The sequence below is a fragment of the Theropithecus gelada genome, chromosome 7a (assembly GCF_003255815.1).
Source record: "Theropithecus gelada isolate Dixy chromosome 7a, Tgel_1.0, whole genome shotgun sequence".
Lineage (NCBI taxonomy): Eukaryota > Metazoa > Chordata > Mammalia > Primates > Cercopithecidae > Theropithecus > Theropithecus gelada.
Genome location: NC_037674.1, coordinates 15,764,098 through 15,785,720, shown reverse-complemented (window position 1 = coordinate 15,785,720; position 21,623 = coordinate 15,764,098). Strand labels below are relative to the sequence as shown.

The 21,623-nt window shown below is 53.8% G+C and overlaps 2 protein-coding genes across 7 annotated transcripts in view; both read right to left on the bottom strand.

The window, feature by feature from the left end:
• BAHD1 (bromo adjacent homology domain containing 1) overlaps window positions 1–9,922 on the bottom strand; it is a 28,470-nt gene extending 18,548 nt beyond the window's left edge. For 2 of the 3 annotated variants that reach the window (XM_025390676.1, XM_025390678.1), the window contains exon 1: window positions 8,370–8,511. The gene's annotated coding sequence lies outside the window, so the exon portion shown is untranslated. Of the gene's footprint in view, window positions 1–8,369; window positions 8,512–9,672 lie in introns of those variants that run through there. The other variant, XM_025390679.1, reaches the window with a different exon arrangement.
• Window positions 9,923–13,688: 3,766 nt separating this feature from the next.
• IVD (isovaleryl-CoA dehydrogenase) overlaps window positions 13,689–21,623 on the bottom strand; it is a 31,479-nt gene continuing 23,544 nt past the window's right edge. For all 4 annotated transcript variants that reach the window (XM_025390147.1, XM_025390149.1, XM_025390146.1 and 1 more), the window contains one exon: window positions 13,689–14,218. In XM_025390147.1, coding sequence (XP_025245932.1) covers window positions 14,104–14,218 — 115 coding nt within the window. In that variant the 3' untranslated portion in view covers window positions 13,689–14,103. The remainder of the gene's footprint in view (window positions 14,219–21,623) is intronic.

Below are 21,623 nucleotides of genomic sequence, written 5' to 3'. Positions count from 1 at the left end.
AGGTTACAACAGGAAATCTCTTGTATTTTCACGGCACAACCTTCCTTCATTACCATCCTTTTTCATTTTCTTTTTTCTTTTTTTTGATACAGGGTCTTGCTGTCACCCAGGCTGTAGTAGTGCAGTGGCACAATTATAGCTCACTGTAGCCTCAAATCCCTGGGCTCAAACAATCCTCCTACCTCAGCCTCCCAAGTAGTTGGAACTACAGGCCCACACCACCATGCCTGGCTAATTTTTAAATTTATTTTTATTTTTGTAGAGACAAGGTCTCACTATGTTGCCCAGGCTGGTCTCAAAGTCCTAGGCTCAAGTGATCCTCCCACCTCAGCCTCCCAAAGTGGTGGGATTACAGGCATGAGCCACTATGCTTGGCCTTATCCTCTTTCTTCTCTCTCCCAAGTTGCCCAGCTACCTCAGGAAAGCATTCCACTGGCTGCCCCTAAACCATTAAGCAAGTGACTGTAGTACTACGGACACTTGTATCAAGACAAAGAATGTCACAGATAGGTGAAATCAGGAGCAAAGAACTAAAGTTAAAGTTAGCATTATCAGTCCCCAGACGCCCTAAGTGTGCAGGGTTGGAAATTTCTGATTCACTGCAGAGGTGTCTACTGTAAAAGGATGGTCAATGTTTGTCAAGCACTCACTACGCTCCTGGGAAGGTCCTAAGCACACTACATTCACTACCTCATTTACCTTCACAACAGTCTTATGAGCTAGTTGTTACCATTTCATCCTAACAAGGAAAAAAAACAGTTACAAAGAGTTAAAAGGCCGGTGCGGTGCTCACGCCTGTAATCCCAGCACTTTGGGAGGCCGAGGTGGGTGGATCACCGATGCTGGGTGGGAGTGGTGGCTCACACCTATAACCTATAATCCCAGTGCTGTGGGAGGCCAGAGCTAAGAGACCAGCCTGGGCAATACAGCGAGACCCTATCTCTACAAAAATAAAAAATTAGTCGGGCATGGTGGTGCGTGCCTGTAGTTCCAGTTACTCAGGAGTCTGAGGTGGGAGGATTGCTTGAGCCTGGTAGGTGGAGGCTATAGTGAACCATGATCACGCCACTGCACTCCAGATTTTAGGATTGTTGCTAAAATCCTCCCAGGATTGAGGCGAGCCATCCCAGTGTCTACACCAAGGTCCACACTTCCTGCACTGCGACATGCTGCCTCTACTTAGGGCATCGCAGGACAGCTGCTGGATCACAGACCAAGATGCAAGATAACTTGCACATTCAGTTTTATTTTTCTGTGCTTTGATTATTGGCATTACCACACATTATTAGTTTTCCTACCACAGAGGAACCAAAGATGTACTCCAATTAAATGGTATGTATGGGCTAAAACATAAATATAATTAAAAAAATTTTTTTTTGAAAGAAACTTTTTTTTTTGAGATGGAGTCTTGCTCTGTCATCCAGGCTGAAGTGCAGAGGCACAATCTTAGCTCACTGCAACCTCCACCTCCTGGGTTCAAGCGATTCTCCTGCCTCAGCCTCCTGAGTAGCTGGGACTACAGGCACACACCACCAAGCCCATCTAATTTTTGTATTTTTAGTAGAGACGGGGTCTCACCACGTTGGCCAGGATGGTCTCAATCTTCTGACCTCGTGATCCACCTGTCCTGGCCTCCCAAAGTTGCTGGGATTACAGGCGTGAGTCACTGCACCCAGGCGAAACAAACATTTCATATCCTAGAAAAAGGTGAGATGCTAAGAAGTTAAGTCACAGCTAAATAAATAAATGAATAAATGAGAAAGCTTCAAGAATACATTGTCCTGATTTTAGAGTAAAGCCAGAAAAAGGTAACACCCAACCAGGCATCTATCCGTATCTCTTGACTCAGGTGAAATTCCCTTCCTCCAATCCAAACCGCAATGAAGACTAAAACTGGTCATCACGCTCTAAACTGTCATCTTAACATGCAAAGACATATTAACTGCCCCTTGTCTACCTCTATCTGGGCCAAATAAATTCAAGTCCTTTCAATTTCTCTGGAGATCATCTCTGTTATTCAATCCTTTTTATTTTTATTTTTATTTTTATTTATTTATTTATTTTGGAGACACAGTCTTGCTCTGTCGCCCAGGCTGGAGTGCACTGGCGTGATCTGGAACCTCTGCCTTCTCTGTTCAAGCAATTCTCCTGCCTCAGCCTCCTAAGCAGCTGTTGGGATTACAGGCGTATGCTACCACACCCAGCTCATTTTTGTATTTTTAATAGAGTCAGGGTTTCAGCATGTTGGCCAGGCTGGTCTTGAACTCTTGACCTCAAGTTATCCACCCGCCTCGGCCTCCCAAAGTGCTGGGATTTACAGGTGTGAGCCACGGCACGTGGCCTCCATCATGTTTATAATTCTTTTTTATATTCCAGCCGATGTGAAAACCCCTCCAGGCACAAAGCAGGAGACACCCCTCACTACTGAGGAAGGCCCTGCTGGCCCTGACTATGGTGGAAACGTGACTTCACCCCTCCTTCTGACATACTTGTCAGGATCTCCTGGCATCAAGCGGCACCCTAATAATACCTTTCCCACGATTTCTACATAGGTCCTCTAAAAAACAGTAATTGACCTCTAAACCACCTGGCCACATGAGAATGTGATTAACAATTATTCCTAAACATTGTGGACAGGCAACCAGAGTTCGAGAAGGGTCTGTGTGGGCTACCCCTGTCCACTGCACGCAGGAAGCTGAAAAAGCTGCACCGATGGAGGCTAGGAGTCCCTAAAAGGCATTGGAGATGGAACAAAAGTAGGAGCCATCAGCACCACTCCAGGTGAGATCCCTGGGGTCAAGAGAACAGCAGAAAGACAGGTTCCATTCTCCTTACCCAAGGACAGGAGGTCAAAGCACCTCTTTTCCCCAAACCCACTGGAAAAGGAACACATGCAAGCAAAAATATAGAGACCTAAGTTCCTGCCTGACATTGATAATACTGATTAAGAAAAGTCACTTGCTTTTTTCATTCAGTTAACTTGGTCATAGTGCTTGGAAGTAAGTTCTCAATTCAAATTAGTGAGTCTGAGAGACACACCCATTTTTTTCTCCTGGTGGATTGGGCCTGCAGAGGATCTTAAAGACAATGTTATTTTTTTGTGTAGGGGGAACACTGAGTCAAGTGAATAACCATTCGTGCAGGCGTTTCCCACTGGGAAAAATGAAATCTGATGGTCCCACTCCCACCCACAGAAACACAACACCAAGTCCTAGAGGTGACTGTACTCCAGGGCCTGCTGACAACGTCACCTGGGGCAGGACACCAACACCCCTGTTGGAACCCCAGGGCTGGGCCGGTGCTCGGTGGAAGTGAGGGTGCTTGTCAGGCTGTCTGGCCCTGAGCAGACCATCTGCAGCCTCACTGCTGCTGGTACTCTTCCTCCTCCTCCTTTTTAGCCATTTTACTGCTCATTAGTGGCAGTACCAGGAGGTGGGCAGGGGAACATAAAGGAGCTGAAATTCAAACCAGCCCATTTTACACCAGTTAGGTGCCTCCCATAAAACCAGGCAAGATTTCATCATCCAAGACCTCCCTGTCCTCTGTCCGGCGGAGGTCTAAGTAGCATGATGTGTCAGGAGATACACAATCTCGGGACCCCAGGATGAGGAGCCTCTACCTCTAATTATCATGAGCTCTTGACTACACATGGTATTTTCTGTCACTTCAGGGTTAACAGGCATTTCCAGCCATGAGCTGGTCCATCAAGTCAAGGCCAGGAAACCTGCAGAGCGGGAGTGCTAGGGCTGCCCTCAGAACCAAAGCACACTTTCCTTGTCCCTCCAAAGTCCCCAGCACAATGGCAAGTTCACAAAGGAAGTGAGCCTTGCCAGACTGTGCTAGCAAATTCCCATAAATACTTGGGTCGGGGTAGTACTGCTTATGTAAAATGCTTCCCCATTGAGAGATGCTGCTTTATTTACATTCTTCACAACCCATTCATAAAAAAGAGGCCCTTTAATGTCGGGGCTGTTCGTATAATGCTCCATAAACTCGGCAGCTTCGCCTGGCAGCCTTAGTTCAACACAGGCTACTTCTCAACTCCAGAGACTTTTTTTCCTTAAGGTTTTTTTTCTCCTTAATGACTCACCTTGCGACAGGGTGCTGAGGCCAGATGTTGCCGGAGCAAGGCCAAGAGGAATAAGAACAGATAAAATGAAAACACACAAGTCTTCCTGGATGCTGGAACAGAGAGATGAGGAGGAATGAAAATAATTTTGAAAATTCCCCATAGAACTCCAATTTGAAGCATGTATGCTAGGAGGCTGAATTCCTTCCAGGTTTACTAAAACTTCCCTTCTGGATGTCAAATGCTCCCCAACTTATACCTCTAACCAGACAAGGTGTGAAAGGGTTGTTTTTTTTTTTTTTTTTTTAAACCCAAAAGCTCTCTCTGGTTTTTAATTTGCACTAGGGATGAATAAATAAACAGAAATTTTCTCTGTTTCTTGATAGAAGTGTTCCAGGGGCTGCTGGCTCCAGAAGGGGCACAATTTGCTCAGAGTGAAGAAACTCAGGCAATCCCCAGAAAGAGAGGAAGGACCGTGTTCTAGGACACACAGCAAACACAGCTGAGGAGCTGAGAGCCCAGGAGATGCATTCTGAGGTGGCTTTTCTCCTGCTACAGTAGAAGGAGGAGAGAAGTAGTAGGGATTTTTTTTTTTTAATTGACGGGGGAGCGGCCTGCATTGCCATGGCAACTGTGAGGGGTGGCCTTCCCGCGTAGAAGGGAAATGCTGGTCCATTAATCATCAAACTGGGGCACAGAAGGGAGGTTTGGGGGAAAGGGGATGGATGCAGAATATATTTTTTCACTATCTAGCCTCTAACCAGTCACCAGTCCTCTTTCCCGTTTACCCCATGGTCCAGGGTTGATGGTGAACAAAAACAGAAGCCTGAGGGAGCAGGGACTGCAGCTTTCCTTTATGAGGGGACCAATGTGGGGCTGATTGCGCCTCTTATGTTGGTGATGCCCCCATAAACACCTCTTCCAAACCAGGCCCAAAAGTCCCATCTCTGGGCCAGACCCAGGAGTATTTGTTTTTTCTGTGCTCAGAATCGTGTTTTCTCCCTCATTTGCACCCGGTTTGAGAAGAGATAAAACATATGGATTCATTTAGCATGAACAAGGAAAACTGCATAAGAGCAGCAAAGCTGGGTAAAAAGAATGGTGGTCCGGTGAGGTAGGAGGAAAACAGGATCACAGCCCTTTTCCAATGTCTATACGGTATCACATAAGCAATCCATAGGACTCTTCACCAGCAGAAATATCAGAAACAGCAGTTAAATTTCCCATTTACAGCACCCCAAACATGCCCCATCCACATGCCTTTGACAGAAAGGGCTGGAAACCTCCAAGGACTCCAATATGAGCATTTCTGGAGAAGCTGAAAGGAAGGTCTCCTCCTTGTTCCTGCCTAACTCAGCAACAAACCACATTTATTCACTCAACAAAAATGATGTGCACAGCACTGTACAAGAAATACCAGAATATTCACACACACACACAAACACACACACACAAACACATAGGTTTAACACTCATATTGTTCCTGTCCCTTAAGAAACTTCCAACCTACAAAACCACTCAAGAGGATACCACATTAGAAAATCCAGAGTCATGAGCTCAGGTGCAGATGACTGTGTTGGCCTGGAGTGGCCTAAGCAACAACCAGACTAAGGACAAGTGGGATTCAAGTGGAAGTAAAGGAAGGGGAGTGGCAGGAGTGAAGATGCAGGAAGAAAAAATGTCCTTGGTATGGCTAGGGAAGAGCTGAAGGGGACACTGTCTAGGGTCAGACTGCAGGGAATGGGAAGCCATTGCAAGTTTGTGAGAAGGAGAGTGACACGGGGAAGAGGTGTTTTAGGAAGAATGACCTGGTAGCTGCATACAGACTGGATCAGAAGGGCCAAAGGAATCAAGAGGGAAAAGGAGGTTATAACAACAACACAGGCCTGACATGGGGACAGGAGGGCAACAGAAAGGAAGAAAGAGAGGGAGATATCAAAAAGAACCTAATCACTGGCTAAACTCGCTGGAGCAAACCCTCCTTAACCCCAAATCTGACAGGCATGAGTCTCCTGCCAGGTAAGAGCCCCACCAAAGAGGGAAATGCTATTTGGGCAACTCCCCTTCATATTCCAGTGGCCAGACCCGGTCATCCCCTTGTGACCGCCACTAAAAGAAATCACGTATCGTGTAGCCTCACAGGAGACACAAAGGCCTTGAGATTCATCATCACTGTCTGGATTTTAGACACGCAATTAAATTAACTCAGAACAAACTTTAGCCTCCTGAGTGAGGTAATACCTCCCTTTCCCATATGCCTCAGCTCCATCCAGGCTGGGGTCTAGATCATTCTCGGGAGGTCCATGGGGGGTAGCCATCAATAAACTCCCATGCCCATGCTACCCCTCTGACAAGACAGACAAGCAGCTTTCCCAGGTGGGATTACAGCCAACCACAGTTGAGAGTGGCTTCCAACCAGTCCTACCTGAGGTGGGACTCGAACTCAGATTCTCAGCAAAATCCACATTCTAAAACAGCCTGAGTTTCCCTGTCCTTACGATCCCAACTCTTCTTTTGGGTGTGGGGTTCACACGGGAGACATGGGAGCCCTGAATGAGTTTTTACAAGCAGGTAAACAACACCCAGCTCACAGCTGGTCACTGGTGGAGTTGGAGGCACTCACAGCTTAAGCCAGTGGTTCCTAAGCGTCCTCCAAGCTGGCCAAGGACAGTGGTGTCCCTCCAAGACATGTGGTCCCTCTGGGCCCTTTTTCTCCTACAGCGAGGTGAAGAGCGTAGGGAGGAAAGTCTCAGGTGGCACAAAGTAAAAGGACTGGAAACCTTTTTATTTCATTATTAAATTCCTGCCTGGATTTATAAACTCAGCTCCTCATTTCTCTAAGTGGGTACCACCTTCGTGGCTAAGGAAAAGTGCTGGAGACAGCTGTGGAGGGCTGGCGGGAGCCCACTGAGGCGGTGTCTTCTGTCCGAATCCAACTAGTCGTCTGCACTTCTAACACTGTCGACAATGGGCGACTAGGAGACGTCCCAGGTGGGGTTAGACTTCTGCCTGTAGGCAGACTCTGCCTGCTGAAAAACCACTCATTCTTGACAGGCTCTAGAGCGGCTCACCGGGTCTGTCGCCTCGGTGAGTAGCCACCCGGTCGCCACCAGTCAGGGCACATCATGAGCATACACCCCCACCCCTGCCCCTCGGCCCCCGGTGAGTAGACCCCACTTCCCAGAGCCTCAAGGCCAACAGCGAGCGGCTAGAGCGGCGAGCCAGTGCCGCAGCTCCTCCCGGCGGGCGCCCCGGCCCCCGCAGTCCCCAGGGCAGAGTCCGGCCCCGTCGCCCGCCCCTCGGAGTGGGTGCCTCGGACCCGCTCCCCTCCCCGACGCCACCACCTGCGCCCGCTCCGGCGCCGCCTTTGTCCAGCGCTTCACCGCCGAGCGAGCCCCTCGGGCCCGACCTGACCCGGCCCCCAGCCCCGGAGGAGAGGCGGCGGAGCGAGCAGGGCAAGACCAGGCCGGGCCGCGAACACGGGGTCCCGCTGTCACTTGGAGGCGGTCTGACAACTTCGATTCCCCCCGCCCCACCTCGGACTCGGCCGCCGCCCCGCAAGGTCCCCGCAGGGCCTCCCGCGGCCCACACTCGCTTTTCGAACCGGTCCCCTTCCGTCTTCGGCGCCTCCCTTCCTCTCAGCCCGATAGAGTCGGGTCTATACCACCCTCCCCCCGCGCCGCCCCCGGCCCGGCGCGGCCCTCATCCCCTGCCCCCCATCCAGCAATAACCGGTCACCTCCCAGCGCGGGAGGGCGCCCCCCACCCTGAGCGGGCGATCCCGCGGCGCCGCCCCCGGCCGCGGCCCCTTGCCTCGGGGACCGCGATGGGGGAGGGGGCGCGGCGGGGGCCTCGCCGCCCGCGCACTCGGAGGCGAGCCGGCTCTGGGGCTGCGAGGAAGGACCGGCGTCCTCCCGCCCTCCGCAGCTCGGGACGCCCGCGCCGCCGCCGCCCGGCCGAGCTGCCACCCTGCGGCCGCCACCCACCCCGCCCCCGGCCTGCAAGGCAGGCGGCCCCCGGGGGCTGTCACCTCGAGGCGCGCCGCGTTCCCCGATGGCGGGACCGTGGTGCAGGACCCAGGGGAGGGAGGCTGCGCGAGCTGGCGGGCGGCCGCACCTGCTTCGCGTCGTCCGTCCGTCCGTCCGTCCCTTCCCGGGCTGGCGGGGGCGGTGGCGCGGCGCGCTCGGCGGGGCGCGCTGACGGGCGGCCGGTCCTCTCCCCCTTCGCTCCTCTGCCTACCTCGCTAGCTCCCTCCCTCCAGCTCGCCCCTTCCCCCTCCTCGACCCCGGCCCCTGACTCACCAGAACGGGCGGAGCGGACGGCGCGGCTCTGGGCGCCCGCAGGCCCCGGCCGGGCTGGAATCCGGCGGCTGGAACCCCCCGGGGGCGCTCAATTCCCGGGCTCCACGCTGCTGCGTCAGCGCCTCCTCCTGGGGGCCGGGGCCGGGCGGGCGGAGCGGGGACCGCGGCCGGGCGGGGCCGTCGGGGGGGGCGGGCGCGCCTGGCCGGGGCGGGCGGACGGCGGAGGCCGGACGGGCGGGGCAGGCAGCCGGACGGGCGGGCGGCGGGGGCCGGGCTCCGGGATCCGCTACGCCGCTCGCGGTTCCCCCACAAACTCCCCGAGAGCGGAGCCTCCGCCGCCCTCCTTCCTGCTTCCTCGTCCCCAGCCAATCAGCAGCGCGCCCCTCGGCCAGCTCCGCCAATCAGCCGCCCCGCCCTGCGCTGGCTCCGCCAGCCAATCCGGCCCTCAGCTCCCCCTCCCGGTCTCCGACCAATCAGAACCGTGGGTCGGTCGTCCCAACGCAGGGGGCAGCACGAGGCGGCCGGGGGAGGCGGTGCGGGGAGTGGTGGGGCCTGGGGGGAGGGGTGCGGTGCCAAGGGTGGTGGCAAGGGGTGATTTTCTTTGCCGGCTTCTTGGATTTTTCTCTTAGTCTTAAGAACCTGAGCCCGTATCCCACGATGACTCGACCCCAATCCCCCAGCTGCTAGCCCCCCGGAAAAATATTATCTACCTCCGCCCTGGCCATCACCCCTCCACATCGCCTTTCCCCCATATCCTCACCAGCACGCGCGGGAGAAAACTGTGGGCCGAGGAACACCCCACCCTCTCCGGAGGCTGCTGCCCCCAGGGCAAAGCTTCGGGAAGACCAGCCGAAAATGAAGCGAGAACAACCCCCCTTTCCTGCAGAAAGGGCCCCAGACTCCTGCAAAAGGGCCCCGACTGCTGAGAAGCCCCTCCCGCCCTTGCCTCATCTTTCCGACTTCCCTGCCTGCCACGTCTCCTTTCCTCTCCAGCAAGGTCGGTCCTGGCTCGGTAACCCCTCACCCGCATCTCTTTTTCCTCTTTCTGCCCTTCACCTACCGCCCCCAACCCCAGCTTCTAATTCACCCTCTTCAGAAGCAGAGTGTGGAGCCCTCATCCATTTCCAGCTGACAGCAGAGCCTGGTCTGTGAGTCCTTGACACCCACACACCCTCTTCCACCACCGCGGGGGAACATCAGAGCTCTCCGGGGGAGGGAGAAAGGGGCGGGCAGCTTGACAGGAGCGGCTGGACTCCCTCCCTCGCGTCCCCAAGCTATGGGAGAACCAAGTGTAGACACTTACCTGGCTTCCCCCTAGTCACCGAATGCTGTGGCTCCGTCTCTCACCCCCACAGACGTGCCTTCCCAAGCCCGAGCACGCTCGCGGGGTCAGTGGGGTGGGTGGGCACAGCGGGCTGAGGTCACAGAGAGAGATGGGAAGTCCCTGTTAGGTGCGGGAAGGAGCTGTGTCTTGGGCACCTGGTGGTGCCAGAGCCCGCCTAGGACTTCACTTCACTAAGCCCGGGATATGCACACAGTAGGTTCTTGAGAAATGCTGAGTTCACCCCTGAACAAAGCCTCATTCCCAATTCAGGCGGGGGAGGGGAGCTTTAGGAGGTAAAAGGAGCAGCGGCAGAAAGGGTAGTGTCAAGTCACCAGAGCGCTGGAGCAGCCCAGGGAGGGGCTGGGCCCCAGGAACGCCTTGGGCAGAGAGAGGCACCCGGAGTGCTGAGGCTGCCCAGGCAAGCAAGGAAAACCCAGCCTTGGAGTGTGGCCCAGGGGCTTCGGAGGGGCTCCTCCTGCACCACACACAGCGCCCAGCCTTTCCTAGACCTTGGGACTCCAGCGCTCACCCAGGCAGCCTTTTAAGACAATCAGGGCTGCTAGCCAATATGGCTGGGAAACAACCTCCCCCAGAAGCAGTTCCCCATCTGCCTCCAGAGCTGTCCAGGGGGCCCAGACTGTCTTAGCTGTTTGGGGGGACACATTTAAAGGAGGGAAAGTTCGTGAATGGGAGCTAAAAGCTAAGACTGTGGCACGGAAATGTCTCGAAGGGCCAGGTTCTCCCACTGCCACTTCTCCCACCTCCCACCCTTGGGGAAAGCAAAACCCCCAAAGCTGTAAAAGTAGGACACTGAAAGATCTCTCCCCTTCCTGGATAGGGCAGAGGTTCCCGGCAGTGGCCCCCCAACACACAGCAGGCCAGCCCTACTCCCCGCCTCACAGAATTCCCCCTCTCCCGGTCCCAGTCTGTCTCATGGGGAAATTAACCCCATGGTGGCCCCCACTCGTCAGAGATTGGTGGTGGAGGGTACAGCAGTGGTGGCGGAGGGTACAGCAGTGGTGGCCACGGGAGCAGAGCCATGCTACAGGCCAAGACAGAAGAGAGGCCAGGCTCCTGTCTGCAGCCCAGGCGGCATTGACCTTGGCAGCCACTTCAGGCCTGATAATGGGCAGGGATGGAGGCTGGGAGGGTCAGAAGAGGAACGTACCTGGTGGCAGGGAAGGAGACCCAAGTGGCAGGAAGCCCACACTCAGCCGAGGAAATGGTAGCAGATGAGGTGGCAGGACTGGGTGTCTTCCTGGTGTTGGCATCAGGGGGCCCTGGGGTTAGCAGGGGAGAGTTGTGTTACCTGGGGTCTCGGTGGGAGGGGAAGGAAGGAATACCGACTGGAGAGGAGGCAGAGTAGTCATGACAGCCCACTCTACAAGTGCCTGCCTGGCCGCTGGAGTTCTCTCCTCAGAGCCTCCCATGTGGGTGACTGTATCTGCTGCCCCAAGAGGCTGTGACTGAGTGGGCTATGGTGCGGGGACACAGGCTGGCTAAAAGCACTAAGTGTTCCTCCTGTGCCAGCTCATTGAGCCACCTCTGTCCCCTCTTCCTCCCTATTGCTTGTTAAAACAAGCCAGCAAAGAAGAGGCAGGGGCTACACCCTGTCTGTTCCCCAAAGGGATCTTTTGGCCTCTTCTAGCCTCCTTCACCCAACTTTCAGGGACCTCTGCAACTGGGCCTCCTTCTTTCCCAGTCCAAAGCCCTTCCACAGCTGGAAAGGGCTCCACTTCTTCCTCCTTCCTTCGGTCCTGTAACCTTTCCTGAGAGAATGCTGCCCCCACCCCACTTCACTGGACAGCTGTGCCAATGCCTGGGGCCCATCACCTTTCCTCTCCTTGGTATGTTTGGCAGCCCAGAAGTCTCCCACTGAAAAAAGGGTTTGGCACTTGGTCTAGAAAGAGGAATGGGTCCATCAGGTCTCTGGAGTCTTCCCCCAGCTGCTGCCAGGCAGGGGCTGTCTCTCCCCAGACACCTCCAGACCCATCGGGAAGGGTTAACTGCCTCAGAGGGAGATGCCGGAGAGGAAAACATCCAGGGCCAGAGAGAACACACAGCGCACCCCTCCCCCACCACACACAACCAGACTGACAGCCAGGACAGACTGGCTGCTCCGTCATCTCCAGCCCAGCCCCAGCACCTCCCCGCCACTGCCCGCTGCAGTCCCCCAAGACCGCCTGGCCTGAGATCCAACCACCTGGCACCAGGCAGGGCACCCCAGCAGCAGTGCAGTCCCTGCGGTGGTGGCAGTGACCACTTTCTCCTCCCTGCACCCCTGCCCGGGTCCCATCTTCTTTCCTGGAAGTGGGGCAGCCCCCATCCCAACCCCCAGAGCACCTGAAGTCTAGGTCCCCGCAATACTTACTGAGCCACCTGGCTCCTCAGCCCCACTGGAGGAACTGAAGAGCACAGCTCTTTGCGGGAGGGACACCAAGGCAACAATTAAATGCGGCAACAGCACTTGCCCCTTCCCCCATCATAGGAAGCCCCCGGCGGGTGGGGGAATAAAGAAAGCCGGACTTTTATAGTCCTTTTGCTGTGACCCACTCCCTCTTAAAGGGATTGGAACACCCCTCCTTAAAGGGATCTCCAGAAATTATTTGCCCCCAGGCAGATCCTAGTGCACAAGTCTGGTCTTCACCTGCGGGGGCCCTCTTCCCTAGGGATGGGGAGGTAGAAGTGCTACTCCTGACTCTTGAGCTGGAGGGGCAAGGTAGCCTCCTACCACCAAGGAGCCAGCTGTTGAGCGCCCAGTGAGGAACAAGACCTCTCCCTCTCCTAAACGCACCTACGGCCCCGGCCTTGGGGGTGGGGAGGTCCCGGTGAGGTAGGGACTGTGTGGGACTCAGTCTCCGCACAAGAAGGAACAAGGGGGCTGCATGCGCTCAGACTTTGGGGAACACATGTCCATGGCGCTGTGTCCAAAACCCCCATCTGCCCAGCGCTAGCCTCCAGATTGCCGGCCAGGGGACGTCTTTGCAGTCTGCCTCTCCCCGTAAAAGCTGTTTCTGCATTCTCCTTCCCGCCCTCTGAATCCCGTCTCCTACCCTCTTTGGGGCCCCATGCCTTTCTCTTGGGGTGCATTCTCTGCCCCTCACCCCAGTCGCCTCCTCCGCAGCCCCAACAACGGCGGACTGCACCCTATTTCAGGCTCTCTCCAGACCTAATCGGAGTGTCCCCGGGGTCCTTCTCACCCCGCCCACACCCCCGACTACCGTCAAGGGGTGGGGGATGGGCACCCTCCCGGCTCCCGGGAGCCCCGCAGAGTCGCATCTTAGCCCTTGGGCTCACTCGGTCGCCAGTCTCACCCTGCCTCTGGGACTGCAGAGTTCAAGGAGGGGGTGGGTGTAAGTGGGGGAGGAGGTGTCCGAGGGCAGTCCAGCCTGAGAGAGGGACAGAGTCGGAAGCGGGCACTCACTGAAGCCACCCCCCTCGCCCCTCCTCCCTTCGCTGGGGGAGGGTCGATGCTGCCGGGGGAGAGGTTCCCCGGCGCTCTGGAGCCCCCTCCAAGCCCCCCACCCCTACCACTCCCTGGAGGAAAGGCTCCCCCAAGGGCTGGAGCTCCAAGCCCTCCCCCCCGGCAGCTGCGGCAGCCTCCGGCTGAGGTCAGGCTCCACCTCCTTTCTCCAGAGGGAGAGCGCGGAGGGTTGTTTGTTGTTGGGGTGTGAGAGACAGAAGGTTCGAGATCACCTGGCCCGGTGGGCACGGCTCCGGAGCGGGAGCTGGGCCGGGTGGGCTGGCTTGGGCAGGAGCCCGCCACAAGGGTGAAGGACTCCCCTCGCCCACCCCCAGCCCCGGCTCCGAGCCCGCGGCCCGGCCGCCCCCTCGCCGCGCCCCCGCCGGGCTCTCCGGCCCGCGTCGGGTGCCAGGACGCCCCAGGCAGAGGGCCTGCCTTAGGGTTACCACGGGGAGCCAGGCTTTCCTGCTCTCCAGGATCCTGCAGTCGGAGGCTGGGATGGGCAGGGGCTAGAGAGACAAGTAGACAGAAAACAGAGTGATAACTTTATGACAGCAACACGTAATGGCTGCTGAGGAGGGAGGAAGGCTGCCAGGGTCTGCCCCTGTCGAGGGGCTGGGTTGAGGTGCGGGGACGTTCCGAGAACGGGCTAAGCCGAGAGCGGAGCCTGAAGGAGCAGGCACTCTTCGGGCAGGCTGCCATAGGTGGGGGAAAGATGAGGACACCCCAAGCGCGAGTACCAGTTTCAGCAAAGGTGCAGAGCTGTGGTATAGGGGTGAGGCAGCAGATGAGGCCGGAGAGGTGGGTAGGGCCACCTAAGCTTTGTAAACCCTGCCAAGGAGCTCTGTCCCAAAGGCGTTGGAGAACATAGAAGGATTTTAAGGAAAGGAAGCTTCTGGTCTGAGATCCGAGAGGCGAGCTGGGAGAGCAGCACGCGGGGTGTGAGTTCAGGCAGGAGGATCTTGCATCTCAGTTCCCTCGCAGTGCTCACCTGTTCCAGGGACTTCTGACCTTGGGTCTCGCCCTCCCTCCCAGGTGGGTGTTGGGTGGAAAGGGTCTGCCCTGGAGGAAAGAGAGCGCTCTTTTAGCGCTGCCCCCAGCCCCAGCCGCTCCTGCCTGCCGCCCACCAGGAGCTCTACCATCTCTGTCCCCGGGGAAGAAATGGAGGGGCCCCCATGCTCCATCTCCTCCCTCGCCCTCTAAGATAGGCAGCCCTCCCAGAATCCATGTCATTTCCAGAGCAGTAACAAGAAAAACATGGGGACCAGCTTCGCTTCGCCCTCCAGGTGCTTTTTCCCCACGCTACTGGAGACAAACTGGTGGTGGACATTTGTCATAAAAACCATACAGGAACAGGGGCAAATGACATCCTATATTGGTTTCTCATTCTCACCCCAATCTTAATAGGTATATGCAATTACTATCACCATTTCACAAATTAGGAAATTGAGGCTTAGAGCCATTAATGCCTGGCCTGAGCCACACAGGCAGGGCTTATACCCCAGCCGAAATTGGAACACTTGCCCAAGCCTCCAACACTGACTTCTGCAAGCTTGGAGAGGCTGACCCCACTGGACTTCTGAGGCCAGGGATGGCCAGTTTCAATAGGAAGGGGTGTGGGGGTGTCAGTGAAGCCTCATGCTGTAGCCCTGCCCTTTCCTGTGAGCCTTTTCCCATGACACCTGGAAGCGGATTCCCTGGGGCTTTTCTTTGGGGTCTCCAGCATAGGTCGTGCCCATTCATATTTGTTTATGGATCTCCCAGACTCCTCCAGAATCCTCATTCTCAGAGTCCAAGCCTGACTTCCTGGAAAGGTCTCCCGAAGCTCAGGTGAAACTCTCCTGAAGCTCAAGGCCACCTTGCTCTCTGCTGCCCTGAACTCCACGGACTCCAAGCTGTCTCCTCCTCACACATTCCTGACCATCTGCTATTTTGCCTGTAAGTCTTTATTTATAAGATTATAAACCCCTGGAGGGCAGGCCTATGGCTTTGACATCCTCTTTATGGCTTCCTGTGTCTAGCACAGTCCTGGCCCCAAGGAAGGATGGCATTCTAGGTCTCTCATAAGCTGGCCCCAGGACACACAGCCCTCTACCTCTCCCCTTTCACAGGCACACTTAGGGCTCCCAAACTAGTAGCCTTTGAGCAAAAGTAAGCAGGCAGACAAGTTCTATTTAACTGTCTATGGGACTTTCCAAAAAGATTAAAATTAGGGGCCAGTGCTGGAATTTTTGGAGATTTAAAATAAAAATCCAGGATTACAGTTTCTCTTGAAAAAAATCAGATTTGCTACCCTTGGCGCACATTTTCACTTGCAACAATAGGTTGGTACTAAGTAGCAAATGCAGTCTTTATGGGGTAGGCATGCTCCAGTTTGCCATGCTCCCACCTTGCCCATGTGGGACATTTACGGGACCTGAACCCTGGAGGTTTTCAGGTGTGTGATCCTTGCCCTGCATTGTGGCCACAGAGACATAGATGGGTATCGTGGTGCAGGCCTTTGCAGTGTCTACTTCCCTTGAACCTACTCAGAGAGCCCTGTTGCATTCTCATGCCAATCTCTAGTAGTACCTTCATTATCGCCCCAGGAGCAGATGTTTACTGAGCACACTCCAAGATCCATGGACCCAGGCTGGAGACGAAAAGGGAAATTAAACATGGTCCAGAGTTTGTGGGCTCTTCTAGGTGACTCCTGAGAACATGGAATGATACCTGGCAAATAGTAGTTGCCTAATAATGCTTGGTGAACTGAATAGTAAATAATTGGTAAATAGAAACTGAATGGATAAATACACGGAGATGGGAGAATCATTCCGAGAAACATGACATTTCTGTGATGATCTAGGTTTGGGTTGCTTGGGACCTCAGCTTCTAGGGTCACCTCCTTCACTGTTACCAGAACACTTATCTGCTCAGATATCAACTTGGAGTATGACTTCTCCCCTGAGGAACTCCCAGCACTGCGGACTGGAAGTCCAGGGATGCGTCCACTATGGTTGGTTCCTTTATTCCAGACATACAGACCCCTGGGAAGATGAGGAAATCCAGATCTGGAATGGACAGTGTATTGAGAACCTCCAAAGCCAGCAGGAGGTCCAGAGGGGGCAGGTGTCTTACAGAAGACATGAACAGGCACTCAACATATGTTTCTTTATTTAACCCTCAAGAACTCTGGTAGGTAAATGTACTCTCAAATTTACAAACAAATGAGGAAACTGAGACCTGGAGAATCTAAGTAAGTGCTCAAGATCACATAGGCTTGGAGTGGCTCCAAAACCTTCACTTTTTTTCATGTGACATTTAACATATAAAATAGAGGTCTAACCCTTTATAGGTATAAAACCTTTCTTCTTTCTACATTTCACATAGCGTAGTGGTTAAGAACACAGACTTTCTGAGTACAGTCCTGGCTCTACAGCTTCTTAAAACATATAAAGTACTTAGAATAGCACCTGATGTAGCCAAGTGCCCCCAGAACATTAGCAATTGTGAATCTACTTCATCATGTCCAAATCTGGCCATGCCTGAAGTCTGCCCTGCTTCCATGCTGGAATCAGTCTTCCACCTCTGTTTTGTACTCCTTATCTCCCATCTGGAGCCCTGACAATGTAGTGCCTGTGGCTGTATTCTGTCCACCCAGCAGTGGGCCCCACTCTGGCTTCAGTAAGGCAGGATTGTGCCCTTTGCTAGGTGTGGGGGAGAGGCCAGCCCCTCTTCCCATGACTTCTCCACTCCACCCTCCCAAGGCCAGGGCCCTATAGCCATTCCCCTCTTCGGGAAAGATTCTCTGTGGCATCCCTAATCTCATTCCTCAAGGTGAGATAGTTCCATCTCCTACAGGCTCCCAGCCACAGCCACTGACCTCTCTAGTCTTGCAAAACCCAGAGCAGAGGAGAGAATCACCTGCGGTTCTTTTGCCACCCTCACTTAACCTCAGTGAACCCACAGCAAGAGCCAGGACCAGCCCTTTCCAGCAGACACCCTCTGGGGGGACTACAGTCTGGGCCACAAGTATGGTGTTAACCAACCACAGTGCCACCTGTGCTCTGCACTGTTCAGACACCAAGAAGACTTGGGAGGCCATGCAGATAGCATTGCTTCTGACCTAGGAAAGCTACTCCACCTAGCAGAGGCATGATCCTCAGAAACTGAAGAGTGCATCAAAGAGTATATGACCTAAGCAAGACTGGGCCAGATGATTAGTAGCTGGAAAAGTGACATCAAGACTTAGATATGGTAGGCCAGGCACAGTGGCTCACACCTGTAATTCCAGCACTTTGGGACGCCGAGGTGGGCAGATTACTTGAGGCCAGGAGTTCGAGACCAATCTGGCCAATGTGGCAAAACCCCATCTCTACAGGTGTGGTGACACGCATCTGTAGTTCCAGCTACTCAGGAGGCTGAGGCATAAGAATCGCTTGAACCTGGGGGGTGGAGATTGCAGTGAGCCATGATTGAACTACTGCACTCCAACCTGGGTGATGGAGTGAGAGTCTATCTCAAAAAAAAACAAAAAAAGACTTAGTTAGATATGAGAAGCCTGACAATTTTTCCCCTTGGTTTGTGAATATTATACTATATTTAAAAATCTAATAAGGGCATTTATAAAAATTACACTTAGTTATATGGACAACAACTCTTCTTTGTTGAAAGGGATTATGGGAAATCAGCAATTGCCTGCTTCGTTGCCTCCCTGTCAGGGTGTATTCTGTGATAGGTAATGTTCCTGGAGAGATTCCATGAGTTAGGCACTGCATTAAGCTCTTTACACATACTCTTAATCCCCAGCCAGTCTTACGAGATAGATAATGTTATTATTCTCATTTTACTGATGAGAAAACTGAAGCATAGAGAGGTTCGGTAACTTCCCAGGGTCACGTTAATAATAGTGGAGCCAGGGTTTAGATCCCAGCCTTGTCACTTTTAATGATTTCTCCATCACTTCTTCCTAAATAAGCTTCCCCAAACAATTCTCTACTCTTACGTTTTCCAAATGTCTGTTAGCAACTCATTCGAATTTTACACATGAAGTTGCTGTGAGCAACATTCATCTCGCTGTTAGATTGGGGGCAAAATGTTGCAAGTCGATTGTCATATTTCTTTATAAAAAGATATTCCTTTGGCAAAGCCGTTATCAAAAGTACCCTTTCCCTGCCTTCTGCACTCTCTTTGGCACTGAAACATCAATATGGTCTTTCAGGAACATCAGATACACTTCAGCCAACTTCCAGCTACAAGCAAACTCAGTGTTCTCCCAATGTTTCCACTGTGGGGTAAAGGCACTGGCAGTTTTAAAAGTCAAGAACCTTGGACTCATCCTTGGCACCTCCCTCTCCCTCCCGAGCCGCCACCCATAGCTAATCCATCACCACAGCCTGTCATTTACTGGAGCCTCCAGCCTCGAATCTCCTCCCACTTCTGTGACCAACCACAGCCCGGCCTCCCGCATCCACTCTGCCCCAGTCAGAGGGCTCTCAGTCAGAGGGATCTTTCCAAAATAGACTGCATCATAGCACTCTCCTGCTTAAACCCTTCCGTGACTCCTGCTTACACTCAGGATAAAGATCCAAATCTGGAACTGACTGTTGTTGCCGCCCCAGCCAGGAGGCTCTCTGATCTCATCTCTCAGGCTCAGTCACACTCCGCAACCTGCGATGCTTTCTTCCTGGCAAGCCTGGCAAGCCGGTGATTCCTGGCTAAGACCTGCCTCCCTGGCTAGGCTAGGGTGAAAACCACATCTGTGTCTGCCTGGGTCCTACTGTTTCCCCATGGCCCACAGGGTACCTGCACATGATAGGTTCTCGGTAATAGCTACTCAGTGATGAATGAATGGCAGAGAAATCAAGACTTTGCCTGTGCCGCAGCGGCTCTGCAGCCTGACTGCTCTGCCAGGTGGCCACAGTGCTAGACTGCCATATTAGCTTAGAAAACTACCTCCTGCAGCCACACTGTGTGCCGGGCTCTGCCTCCCTACCTTTAAACACACTCATCCTGACCCAGTTTGCCTGTTTTCAGGAGTGATCGCCAACATTTGTACTTTTTGTGACTTGTACATATTTTTACTATAAAATTTCCTGACCCGATTCATTCAACAACTGGATAACAATTGGTTATGGGTTTGACAAGGCAGACTCATTGAAATTTGGAGGCATAAACAGTTCTGGCTTTGGCAGTCCAGATGGCTTCCCCAAGAAGCTAGAGGCTGTGGCCCCAGAACTCTGCTCTTTTAGCTGCTGCTAAAAAGATGGGAGAATTTAGTTCAAGGCAAAGCCTTGCGATTCCCCCCTGCCCACTCCTGCCCTGCCTGCTCCAAGGCCGCCCTTGATGTTTTATTTAAATCTGATTTCATCTAGATAAGCTTGGTGGAGGGCAAAGGAAAGAAGTCATCCTCCCTGCAGCCTGCCCCCCGCCACCCCCGCCGCTTTGCATTCATTATGCAAGTATTTGTTTGGAGGGAGAGGGGCTCCACTGAGCCAAGTGCAAAGTGTTGGGGATACAGCAGCAAACCAGAGACAGGTGGGTATGTAGTGGGTTAGTGCACATGCTGGGTCTTAAAGAATGGGTAACATTAAAATTGGAGTAATTGAGAGGTCTCATAATTTTTATGTCTATCTCCCCAAATAACTCGTAAACTTTTTTGGCCCCATACTGTTACTAGTCTTTGAATCGCTGGCACCCTGGGACATAATGGTCCCTCAGCAAATGCCAATTCTTAATTGAGCAGGGGATTGGTGGATGTGGGGGCAGGTCACTCGAGTGGGCTGAGCCTGGGGTGTGCCAGCTGGGGAACAGGTGCCTGAGTGAGGAGGCTGGCCACGCCAGAGCATCCACTGGCAGGGGATGGAGTGGTGGGCCACAGGGCTCGGCAGACCCTCTGAGGCACAGAGAGATGAAGTTCCACGGGGCAGCAGGGAAGTGAGTCGTATGGCTGCTCCTGGTGAGTGAGCAGGCTGGGTGGGGGATGGGGCTTATCAGGGGAGCTTGTAGTGTAAGATGGCTGAGCCTACAGGAGTGGCCATAGCGAGTTTCCAGCCTTGGGGAAGAGGGGAATGCAGAATTGGGAGAGGGCCGGGTCTTCATTAGTGAGGGAAACGCTGTTGGGATCCACACAATGTGAGCTCTGAGGCAGCTGCAGATGTCCCAGGCAGGGCTGAGGAGCCTGCATTTCTCTGCCCGATCCTTCTTTGGGGAGGCCTCACAGTCAGTCCTACAGAGAGATTGTCTTGTTGCCCCTATTGGCAACAGGCTCCACACTCTGGGGCACTTCCAGGGCTCTTGCCCCACCCCCCACAGCCTCTCTCCAGGCTCAGGAGTTCCGAACATGAGGTTGCAGCCCCCTTGGAGGTGTGGGTGATCAGGTGGGAGGGCAGAAAAACTGCAGCACAAAGGTCTCTGACAACCTGGAGGGCCAGTGAATGGGGCACCGTGATGTGTGTGGCCGGGTTCCAAGCAGGTGGGCAGCCTGGCCATGGAAGGAGAAGACTTCTGAGGGCCCCTACTTGCTCCTTCACTCTGGAGCCAAGCAGCCTCCCAGGGAGGGAGGGTACCAGGGGAGAGGGAGGTCCCAAAGGCCAGCCTACTTCACAACCACCTGCTTCTCCAGCCTCAAAGGACCGTAGGGTATACTCTGCCTAGGGGTACCTGGGAGGGAGGGGCTGGGAAGAGGTACAAGAGGAGCTGGGACTGGCTGGATCTCAATATCTAAGTGGTGATTCTGAACTGCTGCCAGCCAGCTCTGGGCCTTGGAAGCAATCTTAGGAAGGGAAAGCAGATCTCAGCTCTCTCAAGCAGCAGCAGTCATATAAAATCCACAAACAGTCCAGTCTTTTTTTTTTTTTTTTTGACACAGAGTTTCACTCTGTCACCCAGGCTGGAATGCAGTGGCCAAATCTCGGCTCACTGCAACCTCCATCTCCCAGGTTCAAGCAATTCTTGGAGAATTGCCTCCCGAGTAGCTGACATTACAGGTGCGTGCCATCACACCCAGTCAATTTTTGTATTTTTAGTAAAGATGGGGTTTCACCATGCTGGCCAGGCTGGTCTCGAACTCCTGACCTCAGGTGATCTGCCTGCCTCAGCCTCCCAAAGTGCTGGGATTACAGGCATGAGCCACCGTGCTTGGCAGTCTAGTCTTAATTAGCAACCTTGGGCTGGTCTGACTCCCACCCTTCCACTCTGGGCCACTGGTGGGCTTCTGGAAAGAAAGGAGGGGCTGGGCAGGATGCAGGCCAGTTATGAAGGACATCAAGTCTTCCTTCACTCCCCTTTTCTCATTTCAGGTTTCTCTTTCCCCCTGTTTTGAATCTTCATATAGCTTATAGTAAAGTTATCTTAATTTATCTTATAGTAAATTTCATTTAACTATTTTACTTCAGCAAGTAAAGAGACCTACTGTATGCCCAGCCCTGGCCAGCCTGTCAGCATCAGACAGGACTCAAATATGAACTAAGGGATTTTGCTACTCCAT